This window comes from Vicugna pacos, chromosome 20 (genome assembly GCF_048564905.1).
Source record: "Vicugna pacos chromosome 20, VicPac4, whole genome shotgun sequence".
NCBI classification, from domain to species: Eukaryota; Metazoa; Chordata; class Mammalia; order Artiodactyla; family Camelidae; genus Vicugna; species Vicugna pacos.
The window spans coordinates 8,990,937-9,003,314 of record NC_133006.1 but is presented as its reverse complement, the minus strand read 5'-3'; the positions used below and the strand labels follow the sequence as shown (position 1 = coordinate 9,003,314).

At 42.8% G+C, this 12,378-nt stretch overlaps 1 protein-coding gene and 1 non-coding gene across 3 annotated transcripts in view; both read left to right on the top strand.

Annotated features, from left to right (window-relative positions):
• The window catches only part of EFHC1 (EF-hand domain containing 1), a 46,514-nt gene that overhangs the window by 15,031 nt on the left and 19,105 nt on the right, over nucleotides 1-12,378 (top strand). For both annotated transcript variants that reach the window (XM_006211535.4, XM_072944815.1), the window contains exons 4-7: nucleotides 1,865-2,014; nucleotides 3,209-3,401; nucleotides 7,159-7,379; nucleotides 10,511-10,651. In XM_006211535.4, coding sequence (XP_006211597.1) covers nucleotides 1,865-2,014; nucleotides 3,209-3,401; nucleotides 7,159-7,379; nucleotides 10,511-10,651 — 705 coding nt within the window. The remainder of the gene's footprint in view (nucleotides 1-1,864; nucleotides 2,015-3,208; nucleotides 3,402-7,158; nucleotides 7,380-10,510; nucleotides 10,652-12,378) is intronic.
• On the top strand, nucleotides 12,085-12,191 carry LOC116284762 (U6 spliceosomal RNA). Its single transcript, XR_004194426.1, has one exon. It is a non-coding gene; the product is annotated as a U6 spliceosomal RNA (small nuclear RNA).

Here is a 12,378-nt window from a genome sequence, read left to right as displayed (position 1 = left end):
CAGTTAAAAATTATACACATTTAGGGCTGGACCTATGAGCAGATAAGGAAGATAGCTGTCTTTATAGGGTGATTTGGACAAAGAACCACCTCTGTTCAATTACATCGTCATCACCATCCCTCTCACCCCCTCCTCACTGCTCCAAATAAATGGTCCTATAGACACAATGAACCAAACACATTAAAAAATAAAGCTCTGGAACTCAGAGAGCTAGGATTTATTATCTTCATTAAAGTATTACTCCTAGCATAGCAGATGTGAGTCCTACTCCACAGATGTAGGCGCATGAGAAATACTATTTTGTCTTTTAAAAGTAACTGAAGACCTGTGTGAACCCCAGTCCAACTGGCCTGGTGTTTTTGTTTGCTCTCAGCTTTGTCAAAGATTCTAAGCCCTGAGAACAGCAAGGAAGCTGCGACACTCCCAGACCTAAAGGGGTCAGCCAGGCAGGATCCACAGGTTGTCCAGGGACCGAGGGCACCTCCCTGATGCCTTGCTGTGCGTAGGAGGCAGGACCGAATGCCCGAGCCTGACGGGCTACGGCCGTGCTCCGCGCAGCCCTGCAGGGCACGTGGGGAGCCTTGCTCTTCCAGGACCCTCCAAGCTGGGTCTGTTTTCCATTTGGTGGGAATCTCCCCTTTTCTCACGTCTTGCCCTCAAAGACAGTCCCTTCTCTCCCCTCCTCCTGGGACATTTCAGAATAATCACTTCAGAGAGTTTAGTCTTTCTCTAAAAGACAGGAAGAACAGTCAGCTTCAGGAAGCTTCTACTTTCCTGCCACAATCCCTACGGTCAGGTTCACAGAGGGTCTGCTTATCTGTTGGAAGCAACAGAAAGGAGTAAAACACCCATTAAACACTTCAGCCAATAGTCCAGCTGCACTTGTACCCCGTCCACGGGAGAGGGGAGCTTTATTGTCGTCATCTGCAGCTCAGTAGTTGTAATAGATGTTGAAATCATAATATTTTACTATTGGAAGGATATTGGAGACTGCCTAGTAAAACTTCAGATACTAAGATTACAAGCTAGTTAGCAGCAGAGTGAATACTAGAACTCAAATATTTTGGAAACCACACAACCCCCCAAAGAAGCCCAGATTTCAGATTGATTTCCACTTTCAGAATGTAGACAGATCCCAGGAAATTGTTCTTTTCTTTTTCTGAACAACGAAAATGATAGTTTATTGTGGTGCTTTTGAGGAGAATTCTCAAGTGGTATTAAAATATATAGTGACTTAAAGTAATACTGTATTTGTTCATAATTAGCAAAATAAAATTCAAGATCATCTCAAATTCATATGCTTTCTTTAACTTTTTCTAATGAGATTTGAGCATTTGATTTGTGTTTCCTGTTTGGCTGAAATTTTTTTTTGGTCTAAAATAATCAGTGGGTATGTTTTCTTTTTCTTTCTTTTTTTTTGGTGGGGGGAATGCATAATCATATAATTGTTTTAAATGAGATGGAAAGCTGGGAATTTGATTTCGGCTTCCCTTTGCCGTTAGCCCGTATCTGAAATGAATTCCGTATTGTTCAAACTATGGTTAGGTTCCCAAAGTGTGTATGTAAACAATCTTAGTACTTTGTCATTGGGCATCTGACTAACTAATTGATCAGAATTCATATTTGGAGCCAGTTACCTTACCATCATGTCTCCCAGTTATGCTTAAGGTAATTATCAATTATCTGCATTATCGGAGTGGGTCAGTCGGAGGCTTGGTACCACTAAGACATGCCCAAGCTGTGAACGGATGATTCACATGGGCAGTGGCATAGAAATTCTTATACTTATTTTTATACTATCACTTAATTCTTAACTTTGAGAAGCTTCAAGAAAGATGATCACTATTAATTTTAAATTTTTTAGGTATTTTTGGAAAGTCAAGGAATTGAATTAAATCCACCAGAAAAGATGGCTCTCGACCCTTACACTGAACTCCGGAAACAGCCTCTTCGTAAGTACGTGACCCCCTCGGACTTTGATCAACTCAAGCAGTTTCTCACCTTTGACAAACAAGTAAGTGACCCAGGCACCTCACGAGATTTACTTCTTCCCAGGTGCACGACACTGCTCGTTGGCAAGCTGTCCTGGTAGACGTGCGTTTTGAAACACCACGCCCGTAATTTAACTGGTTGGATACGGTGCTGTCTTTGTGGTTTCATCCAGGGTTAGAGGTACAGGAATGCCTTAGTGTCACATCAGAGACTCCAGAGAGGTTGTGGAGTTGAGCGTTGTGAGTTTCCACCGAAGTGTTAACCTTAGAGCGATTCCTGGGCTACGTCTGCTCCTGACTTCACGTTTCCAACCGCCGACGTCTCTTCCCAAGCATGAGTTAATCTCGGAGAATCCTATGGGAACCCTTAAATGAGTTGTTGGGAAATTTCAAAGCTATTGCATATATACATAGGTTCCTGATGTTAAAGTAGTAATTTCCCAGCATTCCCACTGCAGATGCTTCCTTGTTAAATGTGATATTAATGAGTACAGAACGTTCCGGGTGTTTTCCAACTCTGTCCAGCCTTCCAGTCTCCCCTCGTGGGCTGGTGCGTAGAGGCAGGTCTGAGTCTCCTTTCTGCACTAAAAAGAGAGAGAAAACAGACGTCACCCTCAGTGCTTGTTGGCTGCGCTTTTTCTCTCAGAAATATAATTCCTTTCGGTTTGGAAGAGTTTACCTAGCCCTAGCAAGTACTTTTAAGGACGGTCTTTATGTCAGTCACATGTCTGTTATTATTTTGTGTTTAACAATTGCGTTGTTGATGCTGTTGCTGGAAGGAACAGCTGAAGGAACTAAAAAAAAAGACTGATTAATAAATGAATGAATAAATGAAAATTCTTTCAATACTAACTATATACAAACCATCCACATGTACCTTGATTAATTCATTTAAACCATTGAATAAAGGACCTGCTGCTCTTTTAACGCAGCTTCTTTTTCACTGACTAATATTTTGGATCAAAATGAATCCTCTCTCAGCACAAGCATGAACGCCTGTTATTTAATACTTTCCAGCTGTTAATATCTAGTATATAATTTCAGATGTTTTTGTATCTTTGGTAAATACTTAAAAATTTTTTAACCATCTGAGATTACTTCATAGTCTTTCCAGCTAATCTTTTCACCTTTGTCTGATTCATAAACGCCAAAGTAGCTAAGTTAAACTCTCCACCTGTAGGATTCTTATGAAAGTCACTGCTTTGGGTCCCTCAAAGGTTCTTCGGTTCTACGCCATCTGGGATGACACCGACAGCATGTTTGGTGAATGTCGGAACTACATCATTCATTACTATCTCATGGATGACACGGTGGAAATTCGCGAGGTCCATGAACGGAACAATGGGCGCGATCCCTTCCCGCTCCTGATGTACCGCCAGCGCATGCCCAAGGTTTTGGTGGAGAATGCAAGTAGGTTAGATTCAGTTTATCCTCCCTTAGTTGAGGATAACTCCCTTCATCTCTGTCGAGTTACTCGATCAGCGTGGTCATTCCCTTCACACGTGGGAGGTTCTGGCTGCCTTCATGTAGGTGCTCACAAAACGGCCTTTCATCCCTTCCCTCCTTTACTGACCCCTCGGTCCAGGCTTGTCTCTGGATTCAGTGGTCCTGCAGAGATGACTGATAGCCAGATCAAGGGAACAAAACCAGAACAGCAGTAGATTTCTTTTTTAACTTTATTTTATTGAGTTATAGTCAGTTTACAACGTTACATCAATTTCCGGCGTAGAGCACCATTTTTCAGTTATACATGAACATACATATATTCCGTGTCGCAATCTTTTTCACCGTGAGCTACCACCAGATCTTGTATATATTTCCCTGTGCTATATAGTATAATCTTGTTTATCTATTCTATATATACCTGTGATGGGAGGCTTAAAGTGTGGAAGAGCAAAGCTTCCGAGCTGAAGCAGTTTGATACCATATTTTTAGTACATTTTTGAAACAAGCTTGTGTTCATTCAGAGATACAGCTGACCATTTCGTACATGCTTTCTTGCCTTTACTTGTCACCTCAACCACCTCCTCATCAGGAAGTTTCTATGTGGGATAACTTCAGGTGGGGAAAGGCACGTCTATGACTCAAAGACGTGGAACACTGCTGTATTAACCCCTGGTCTTTCTTTGCTGGTATAAAATTCCCTTGAGGATTGGAGTGTGGGAAGGCAAACAAAATGCAGCTGAGATAACGCCGTCCGTCATTATGTCATTATTTCTCCAGGATAAGTAGACTTGTTTTAGTTATTGACCTAATAGTTTAAAAATTTTCTCTTACAGAGATGTCATCTTGGTCACATGTAATGACCAATGCTTGGATGGCTGACAGAGCTCTATAAATACTTTCATTGTTTTTTGTTTTTTTCCTTTTACTCTATTTTTTTGGAACTGGGAGATAGGAAAATCCAGGTATTGAGCAAAAGGTTTGTCTTAGACGTTACAAACAGATTGGCAGTCTGAAGACTAAATACAACACTACCCATACGTATTGCTTGGCCGGCACAGTGTTTAAAAAAACAAAACAAAACACAGTCGGCTGGGGGCAAGTACTTGGAGAGTTCCAGCACTGGAAGGCTGGATAATCAAAATGTAGTTCAGGTGTATATTGCTACATACGTAGTAGATAGAAGCAATAAACAAATTGTGCAAAAGAGCAAATGAATGCATCTCAAATACATGGTGCGGTTTAGAAAAAAAGAAGTAAAATGAGATGTATAACGCAATGACACTTACATCAAGTAAAATACACACAAAACAGCACACACAGGACACACGTCCAAAGGCTGCGCATTAGAACGGCTGCGGGTGAGGCAGAGGAGCATGAGGTCAAGGAGAAGGGAGTGAAACGGCCATTTTAAAATTAAGAAAGTTAACGTTAAGCATCTCTTTTTTTGAGAGATGAGGATAGTTGCTAGCATGGCTTACATCCTCAAGTAGCGATGACCAGCTCCGGGCCCTGGTTCAGCCGAGTCTGGCGGCTGCTGCTTCGCTCCCATAGAACCCTCTTCGAGTTCCCTGACACAGGGACTTTTGTCCTATCTTAGGCCTTCCTGAGTGCTTCAGTGAGCCTGGCAGGCTGCCGTCTGGAGCTAATAAATGTTGGAGCTATGGCCAATTAAGAGAAGGAATGGGAGTGTATTCAGGGTGGCATGAAAAAGTGTCCCCTAAACTGACTCAGGTTCCATGCTTGTCTGCCTTTTCCTTGTGGCCTGTGTTTCAACTTTTCAATATGTAATCATCCTCTTCCAAAACTTCCCAAATCTGAACGAAATTTTCATCAGAGGTATATAGAGAGGCAGCCTGGTGACAGATGTCTGGTTCCCTGAGAAGGTGGGACACATGTCTTTTGTGAAAGTTACTGTGAGTCGTGCAGGAGGAGGACAGAAAAGGCCGCGCTCCCACCAGCTGAGTAATTCCTTTGACATGAACCGTGGTGTTGAAGTGTCTGACTCTCAGAGGCGTTCATCCAGTGGATAATTTTTCATGTGATTCTATTTTTTTTAATTTAAGTATGGTCAGCTTACAATGTTGTGTCCATTTCTGGTTCCAGTGGATAACTTTTATTGAATTCAAATAGACAAGATTTAAGTATCTGCTGCAGGAGCTGTGCCGTGGGCTAAGTGCTGTGGAGGATAAAAGGAAACGTCACCCCCAGACTTAGAATCCCCACCCTTCGGTCACTTCTAGCGGCTGGGGAGACAAGTCACATAAGTGCTCATAGCTGTTAAACAGTAACACACGTGCACTAGGTATCTGCTTGTGTAACTAGGTATGTCATGTAGACGGAGCTCAGAAGAGGTATGAGCTAGAAAGACTAAAGAAGGCTTTGCGGGAGCGCTGGGAATGGCGCTGGATTAGAACCACAGAGAACAACAGGAGAGAGCACTTTAGAGAGATGAACAAAGGTGGGGCTGGGGGTCAGGAGTAAGTGTGATGTGTTTGGGGACGTCTCAGAGACGGCGGCTGGGCAGAGGGTGTGTGTCAGACAGTACAAGGCATTATGGGAGTATCTTTCAAAAGTTCTCCCTGCCACAGCCTTCTTTTAAGTAGTGAAGATGAATAAAAGTTACATACTTTTTTATGACAGATGGAGTTAAAAATATCAGGAATTCTGAAAGTTCCTTCTTTGTGGTAGATAATTGCAGGTTACCAGTGTGCGGTGAGTAACGTGGAAAGAAGGGTGTCTGGCTCACCAGCAGCCTTCCACTGAGCTCTCCAACCCAAGGCACGAGGTTCTAAAAGTCTGTTAATTATGCTTACCCTGGCTTTGCAAGAAAATATACAAATATAGCAAAATAGGGGGTATCATTAAAACTTTTTTAACAATCAGATCAAGAAGACAAATCAATAAGCATATATAGTGACACTTTTACCTCATCTTTTCCAGTTTGGATCCCTTTTATTTCTCTCTTGCCTGACTGCTGTGGCTAGGATTTCCAGGACTGTGTTGAATAGGAGTGGTAATAGTGGGCAGCCTTGTCCTGTCCCAGATTTTAGTGGGGAGCTTTTGAGTTTTTCACCGTTGAGTACTATGCTGGCTGTAGGTTTGTCATATACAGCTTTTATCATGTTGAGATGTGTTCCCTCTATACCCACTTTGGTGAGAGTTTTTATCATAAATGGGTGTTGAATTTTATCAAATGCTTTTTCTGCATCTATTGAGATGATCGTGTGGTTTTTGTCCTTTCTCTTGTTGATGTGATATATTACATTGATTGATTTGCGTATGTTGAACTACCCTCGTGTCCCTGGGATGAACCCTACTTGGTCATGATGTATAATCTTTCTTATGTGCTGTTGGATTCTATTTGCTATTATTTTGGTAAGGATTTTTGCATCTATGTTCATCAATGATATTGGTCTGTAATTCTCTTTTTTGGTGGTGTCTTTGCCTGGTTTTGGTATCAGGGTGATGGTGGCTTCATAGAATGAGTTTGAGAGTATTCCCTCCTTTTCAATCTTCTGGAGGAGTTTGAGGAGGACTGGTATGAGTTCTTCTTTGTATGTTTGGTAGAATTCCCCGGTGAAGCCATCCAGTCCTGGACTTTTATTTGTAGGGAGGTTTTTTATTGCTAATTCGATTTCATTTCTAGTGATTGGTTCTCAGGAATGCCCGGCTGCTGTGTGTCAGTCTTCCTTGCCATCCTCATTCCTCTCTCTCTCGTTAGAGAGCTTCCCTCAGTGTGTGCTGGAAATCTCTGATCAAGAGGTGTTGGAATGGTTCACGGCCAAAGACTTCATTGTCGGGAAGCCACTCACGATCCTCGGGAGAACTTTCTTCATTTATGATTGCGACCCATTCACCCGCCAGTATTACAGAGAGAAGTTTGGCATCTCCGATCTCCCGCGGATTGACGTGAGCAAGAAGGAACCGCCTCCTGTGAAGCAGGTAACTGGACACCAGTTCTCAGGGTAGCGAGAGCGTTCATCTTCTGATGTAGAAGTTTAAGGGGAGCGGGTAGGAAAGGCTCTTCTGTGAGTACCCGGTAAAAACCGGACAGAGCAGGTGGAATAGAGCAGTTCACAAAAGAAACACAAATGGCTAACGAACGTATGAAAAGACCCTCAACTGATAATCAAAGAAATAGAAATGAAAATAATGAGGTTGGGGATCTGTTTGATTTTAAAGGACCCGCAGTATCCAGCGTTTGCCCTGGAGTGATGAAAGAGGCATTTTTTACGTGCTGTTAATAAGAGAGCCAATAAGAAAAGCTTTTCTGAAGGGCAGTTTGTCATCATTTTAATTTTTTTCAAAATAAAATGTTACATATCCCTTGACCCAGAAAATCTGGTTTGGGGATTGTGAAAAATTTGTGTACAAGTATGTGTATTGTAGCATTAATTATAGAAAAGTGTGAGGACATTGGCAGAATAAATTAGAATATATCCATCTGTATAATTAGAAGGCTAGTTAAAAAAAGAGGGAGTTTATGCATATTAACATGAAAAAAATGTTGCTAACATTTTTAGGAGTCTGTGTGTACATGACATGGCACTGTTTTTGTAACTTACCATATACAACATCTGCTTGTAAATACGGAGAAGACCCGGGGGAGTGTGCCCCCAGACTGTCAGCAGCGGGATAGGGGAGCCGGGGGAGTGGGACGTGCCCAGGGACCTTTCTTCTGATACTCTTCATTTCTCTTTTTTATACCAAGCCTTGTATTATATAATTAAAAAATTTTTTGATTTAAAAAAAAGACATCTTTTAAAATTCCAGACCCCTAAGACATTTCATTGTTTTTCTTGCCCATTCATCAAACCCTTTCACTTAAAAACTGATTAGGAGCAAAACAAAAACTGATTAACTGAAGAGGTTGGAGGATGGTGTCCTTTCATGGCGACATCGCTCTCCTGAAAATCACGCTGAACAGCAAACTTCAGTTCTGTGCACCACAGAAGTCCACTCTGACCTGACAGGAGGTTCACGGTGTCTCTAATTCACCAAAATGGTAATCTCATAAGCTTGAGCCCTCAGAGTGGCTCAGACACATATTTTAGAGTTTCAAACGACAATTGCACATTTTAAAAGTTACCCATTATACAGCAGATTCAAGAAGCATCTGAAGTATTAGGACACAGTGTCATGGACCAAAAGCACCGGTTCTTATTATACCTGTTGGGGTCACGAGCAGCTCATCCATCCTCTTTGTCTGTTGCCCATTTAAAATAGCGTGTCAACACCTGCAGCCCATCTTTCTTTTGCCAGTATGTGTGTCAAATAATATCACAGGATCCCTTTTTAAAAGACAGCTCTGACTATAAGGATCAACTTGCTGAATCCTCCAGCCCAGGGCCTGCTGTGTCTCAGGCCAGCTCCAGCTGGAGATGTGCTGGGAGGGAAAGGAAGAAGGCAGGACCCGGGGAGCTCACTGGCCACCACGCCAGGCTGTAGACGCAGCATCTGAAGGATGAGGGGACTCGGGCGCCATGTGCGTTGTGTAATTAAGAAAGCCTGGGCCGAGACTGGTGGGCAGGTGGCAGGAACAGGAGTGTCCAGGACTGGTTCTGTCCACAGTCAGAGGAGTGGCTCTGCTGAGGACAGGACCCAGGCAGTAGCCTGGAGTATGAGAAGCATGGTGCCAGGACCGCAGGCCTGGGGGCTTGTGCTTAGAGAAGGTCTTCATTCCAAGCAGGGGAAACGAGTTCAGGAAAAATAGGTAGAAGCCTGTTGAAACATAAGAGGAATTTGAGAGGAAGGTGCTCAGAGGCTGACCTCCCTGTTTCAAAACCCCTTAACCTCCGCCCTGCCCGCTGCCCCCCTAGTCCCCGACCAGGCTGCTCTCATTGTATGTTGATGCTAGATTTCTCCATGAGCATTTCTGCCTACACCTAGGGTAACTCCGAGCCTAGCATGTGATGTCTCATCCAGGGGCCCTCTGTCTGTGGCAACTTGTATGTTCACTGAGTAGTGGTTTTGCATTTGGAGCAAATTAGGTCACTGTCCATCCACTGGATCCACTAGTCATGTTCCAGTCCTGAAGATCACTTGCCCAGGAAGTGGGTGAAGGATCTGTGCTCTGAGAGGACTGCACCTTGGATGAACAGAGTCCCTGGTTTTAAGTCCCTGGACCAGAGATCATCTAGGCTAATTTGTTAAGATTCCTGAATACAATATAGTAAAACATTTGGGGAAGGGATGTACACGTGAAGCACGGCCCCCGTGGAGTTTGCCAAGAAATCACAGCAAAAAGGAGTCAGAGGAATGGAACTCTGCCGCGGTCCACCTCACGTCTGTGAGAGAGAGAAAGACGGCCTCTGAACGGGTGAAGTTTTTGGACAAACGGATCCTGGCATCCGGTAGTGATGCTGCCAGCCCTTCATGGAGCCCAAATGAGAGAGAGAAGCTCATCTTGTACTTTCACACCAGCTCACCAACAACCTCTGCCCCTGGAACTTAGTCCTTGAGTTTGCTGCTTCACTGGGGAAGGGTCCCGTGCGGACAGGGGGTCTGAGTTCTCGATGAAGTGCGGCTGTCATTTCTCTGAGGCAAAAATCAAGAAATAAAAATGTTAGAAATGTGGAGGGGAGAGGAAAAGAGTAGCATGAACCAAGTCCTGACACCCCCACGCACCCCCGACTCCAGCACACAGATGCACGCAGTTTGGGGTGAACTGAGAAGACAGTTTCCAGATCTGCCAGGCTGAGACCCACACCCCAGAAGAAAGAAGTCACAGAGCCTGGGCTTCTCTGTGCGGGGAGGACCACAGGGGCGGGGGTTGGGGCCAGGCTTTGCGTTGGCGGTAAGCGGTCAGTGGGCGTGAGCAGTAGTTTCAGTCCAGCCCCGAGGGCTGCTGTTGCGGCATTGCCAGTCACTTCTATGAGCAGTGATAATGGTGTAAAATCTATAAAGAGGAACAGAGTGTGTGCTGTGTAATTTTTTTCTGATTACATTTGTATGCATAGAAATGGCTTTTAAATAAATGCTTTATAGATTTGTAAAAGATGTACAGTTACCTTGAGTGTGATTTTTGACACAAGTAGCAGCTGCTTTATTTCTTGCTTCCTGTGTTTCTTCAGGAATTACCTCCCTATAATGGTTACGGACTAGTTGAAGACTCTGCTCAGAATTGCTTTGCACTCATTCCAAAAGCTCCCAAAAAAGATGTTATGAAAATGCTGATGAATGATAACAAGGTGCTTCGTTATTTGGCTGCACTGGTAAAGACAATTTTTATTTCCTAAGATTTTGTTCTGTCTCAGCAGCGTGCACAGGTGTCCATTTTGTCAGTAAGCGGTAGAGTAACAGCCGTCGGAGTTTCGTGTTTGCTTAAACCACCGTCAGCCCCAGCCTCCAGGCTGGTGGCATAGTATTAAGTATGATGCCCCGAACCAAGACCCAGCTCAAGTCCTGTCTGCGCCCAAATCTTTCTTAGATCATTATTTCTCACACATCCCTCAAACTTTCACAGACCTTTTTGCTTTTCTTTAAGCAATTATGAAAGCCAGACTTACATTCAGATTATTTATGTATCTGTGTGTCTTTCCAGTGCACTGTGATTTCCTTGAGAGGAGGGACCATGTCTTGCTAATTTTTATCATTAGTGATATGTAGTTTGATGCGTTGTGTATTCAGTAAATGTAGTAAGTGGAATCATACCCGGTTAATAGATGTTAACTCTCAAAGCTGAGAGGTCAGTGGCTAAGAGTCTGAGTTTGGAAACAGACATAAATTCAAATCCTGAATATTCCACTCACTGGCTGAACTGCCTGAAGCAAATTACTGATAGGAATTCAAAGAGTAATGTCTTTAAAAATAGAAAAAAAATGGGGAAATAGAAATGTAACCATTTTATTTAGAAATATAGACATAAATGGCAGAAATCGAAATGTTACTCTAGTAGTAGGAACTAGGAGGGGGAGGAGTGGGTCAGGTGACTTTTCAAACTATATACATGCACTTGAAAAAACAAAAATGAGGACACATTTGACTACTATATATTTTTAATGTTGAAAGAAAGCTTTAAATAAAAGGGAGTACTGGCAAACTCTAGGCTGACTGGAGCGTCCTGTACCATAAGGGGTCTCATTAATGAGGGGTTTGCATTTTTGCCAAGTTCTTTGAGTTACAGTTAAAGTTTGAGAGGCTTGTTGAATAATGACGCAGGAAGGTAGGGGCCATGACTTTTTAGACTTTGTAGGCCCTCAGTAACTGTTGGTTGAATGGCTAAATGAATGCATTTATACATCCACTATCCATGGCAATATGGTGTTGTACTCATTTTATGTTTCAACACATAAGAATCAGGCTGATTGGCTTGTCCCAGGTCTTAGTACTGCTTAGGCAGAGTTCTGACTTTCAATCCAGTGTTCTTTTTTTTTTTTAATTTAAAGAGTATATGGGTATTATACAGTGTAAATAACTTTGGAAATGTATCAGTACATTCAGTGTAAGCAGTGTTAATATTGCTGTCTGATATGTGAGTGAGGCAGTAGGCAGAAGAGCATCACAGTTGTGTTCACTAGAGAGAAATAGTTATTAAAGCCCTCAGGAAGCTGACAGGAGGCGGCACCAGAGGAAGGAAGGTGGAAAAAGAAATCTTATTGATAATCCTCAATGCAGCCTTGTTTTGATCAAGAACCAGTAAGTGGTCACTTCCGCAGCACAGAATTGCTTCCTTAAATTGGAAGGATACAGAGCAGGTTAGCGTGGCCCCTGGGCAAGGATGACACGCAGATTTGGGAAGCATTCCATATTTTTATTGCATAGAAAAAAAAAAAGAACCAGTAAATGCTTAGGCTATGAAAAGGGAGATGGACTCACATGAGATTGTGAACTATGTAATTGTAAGCTTACCTTCCCTACCTGAAAATCTGGGGGAAATTATTATGTAATTGATGATAAAAATTGTTACGAATAATGTTAAATATTGGTAAATGAGGAGAAA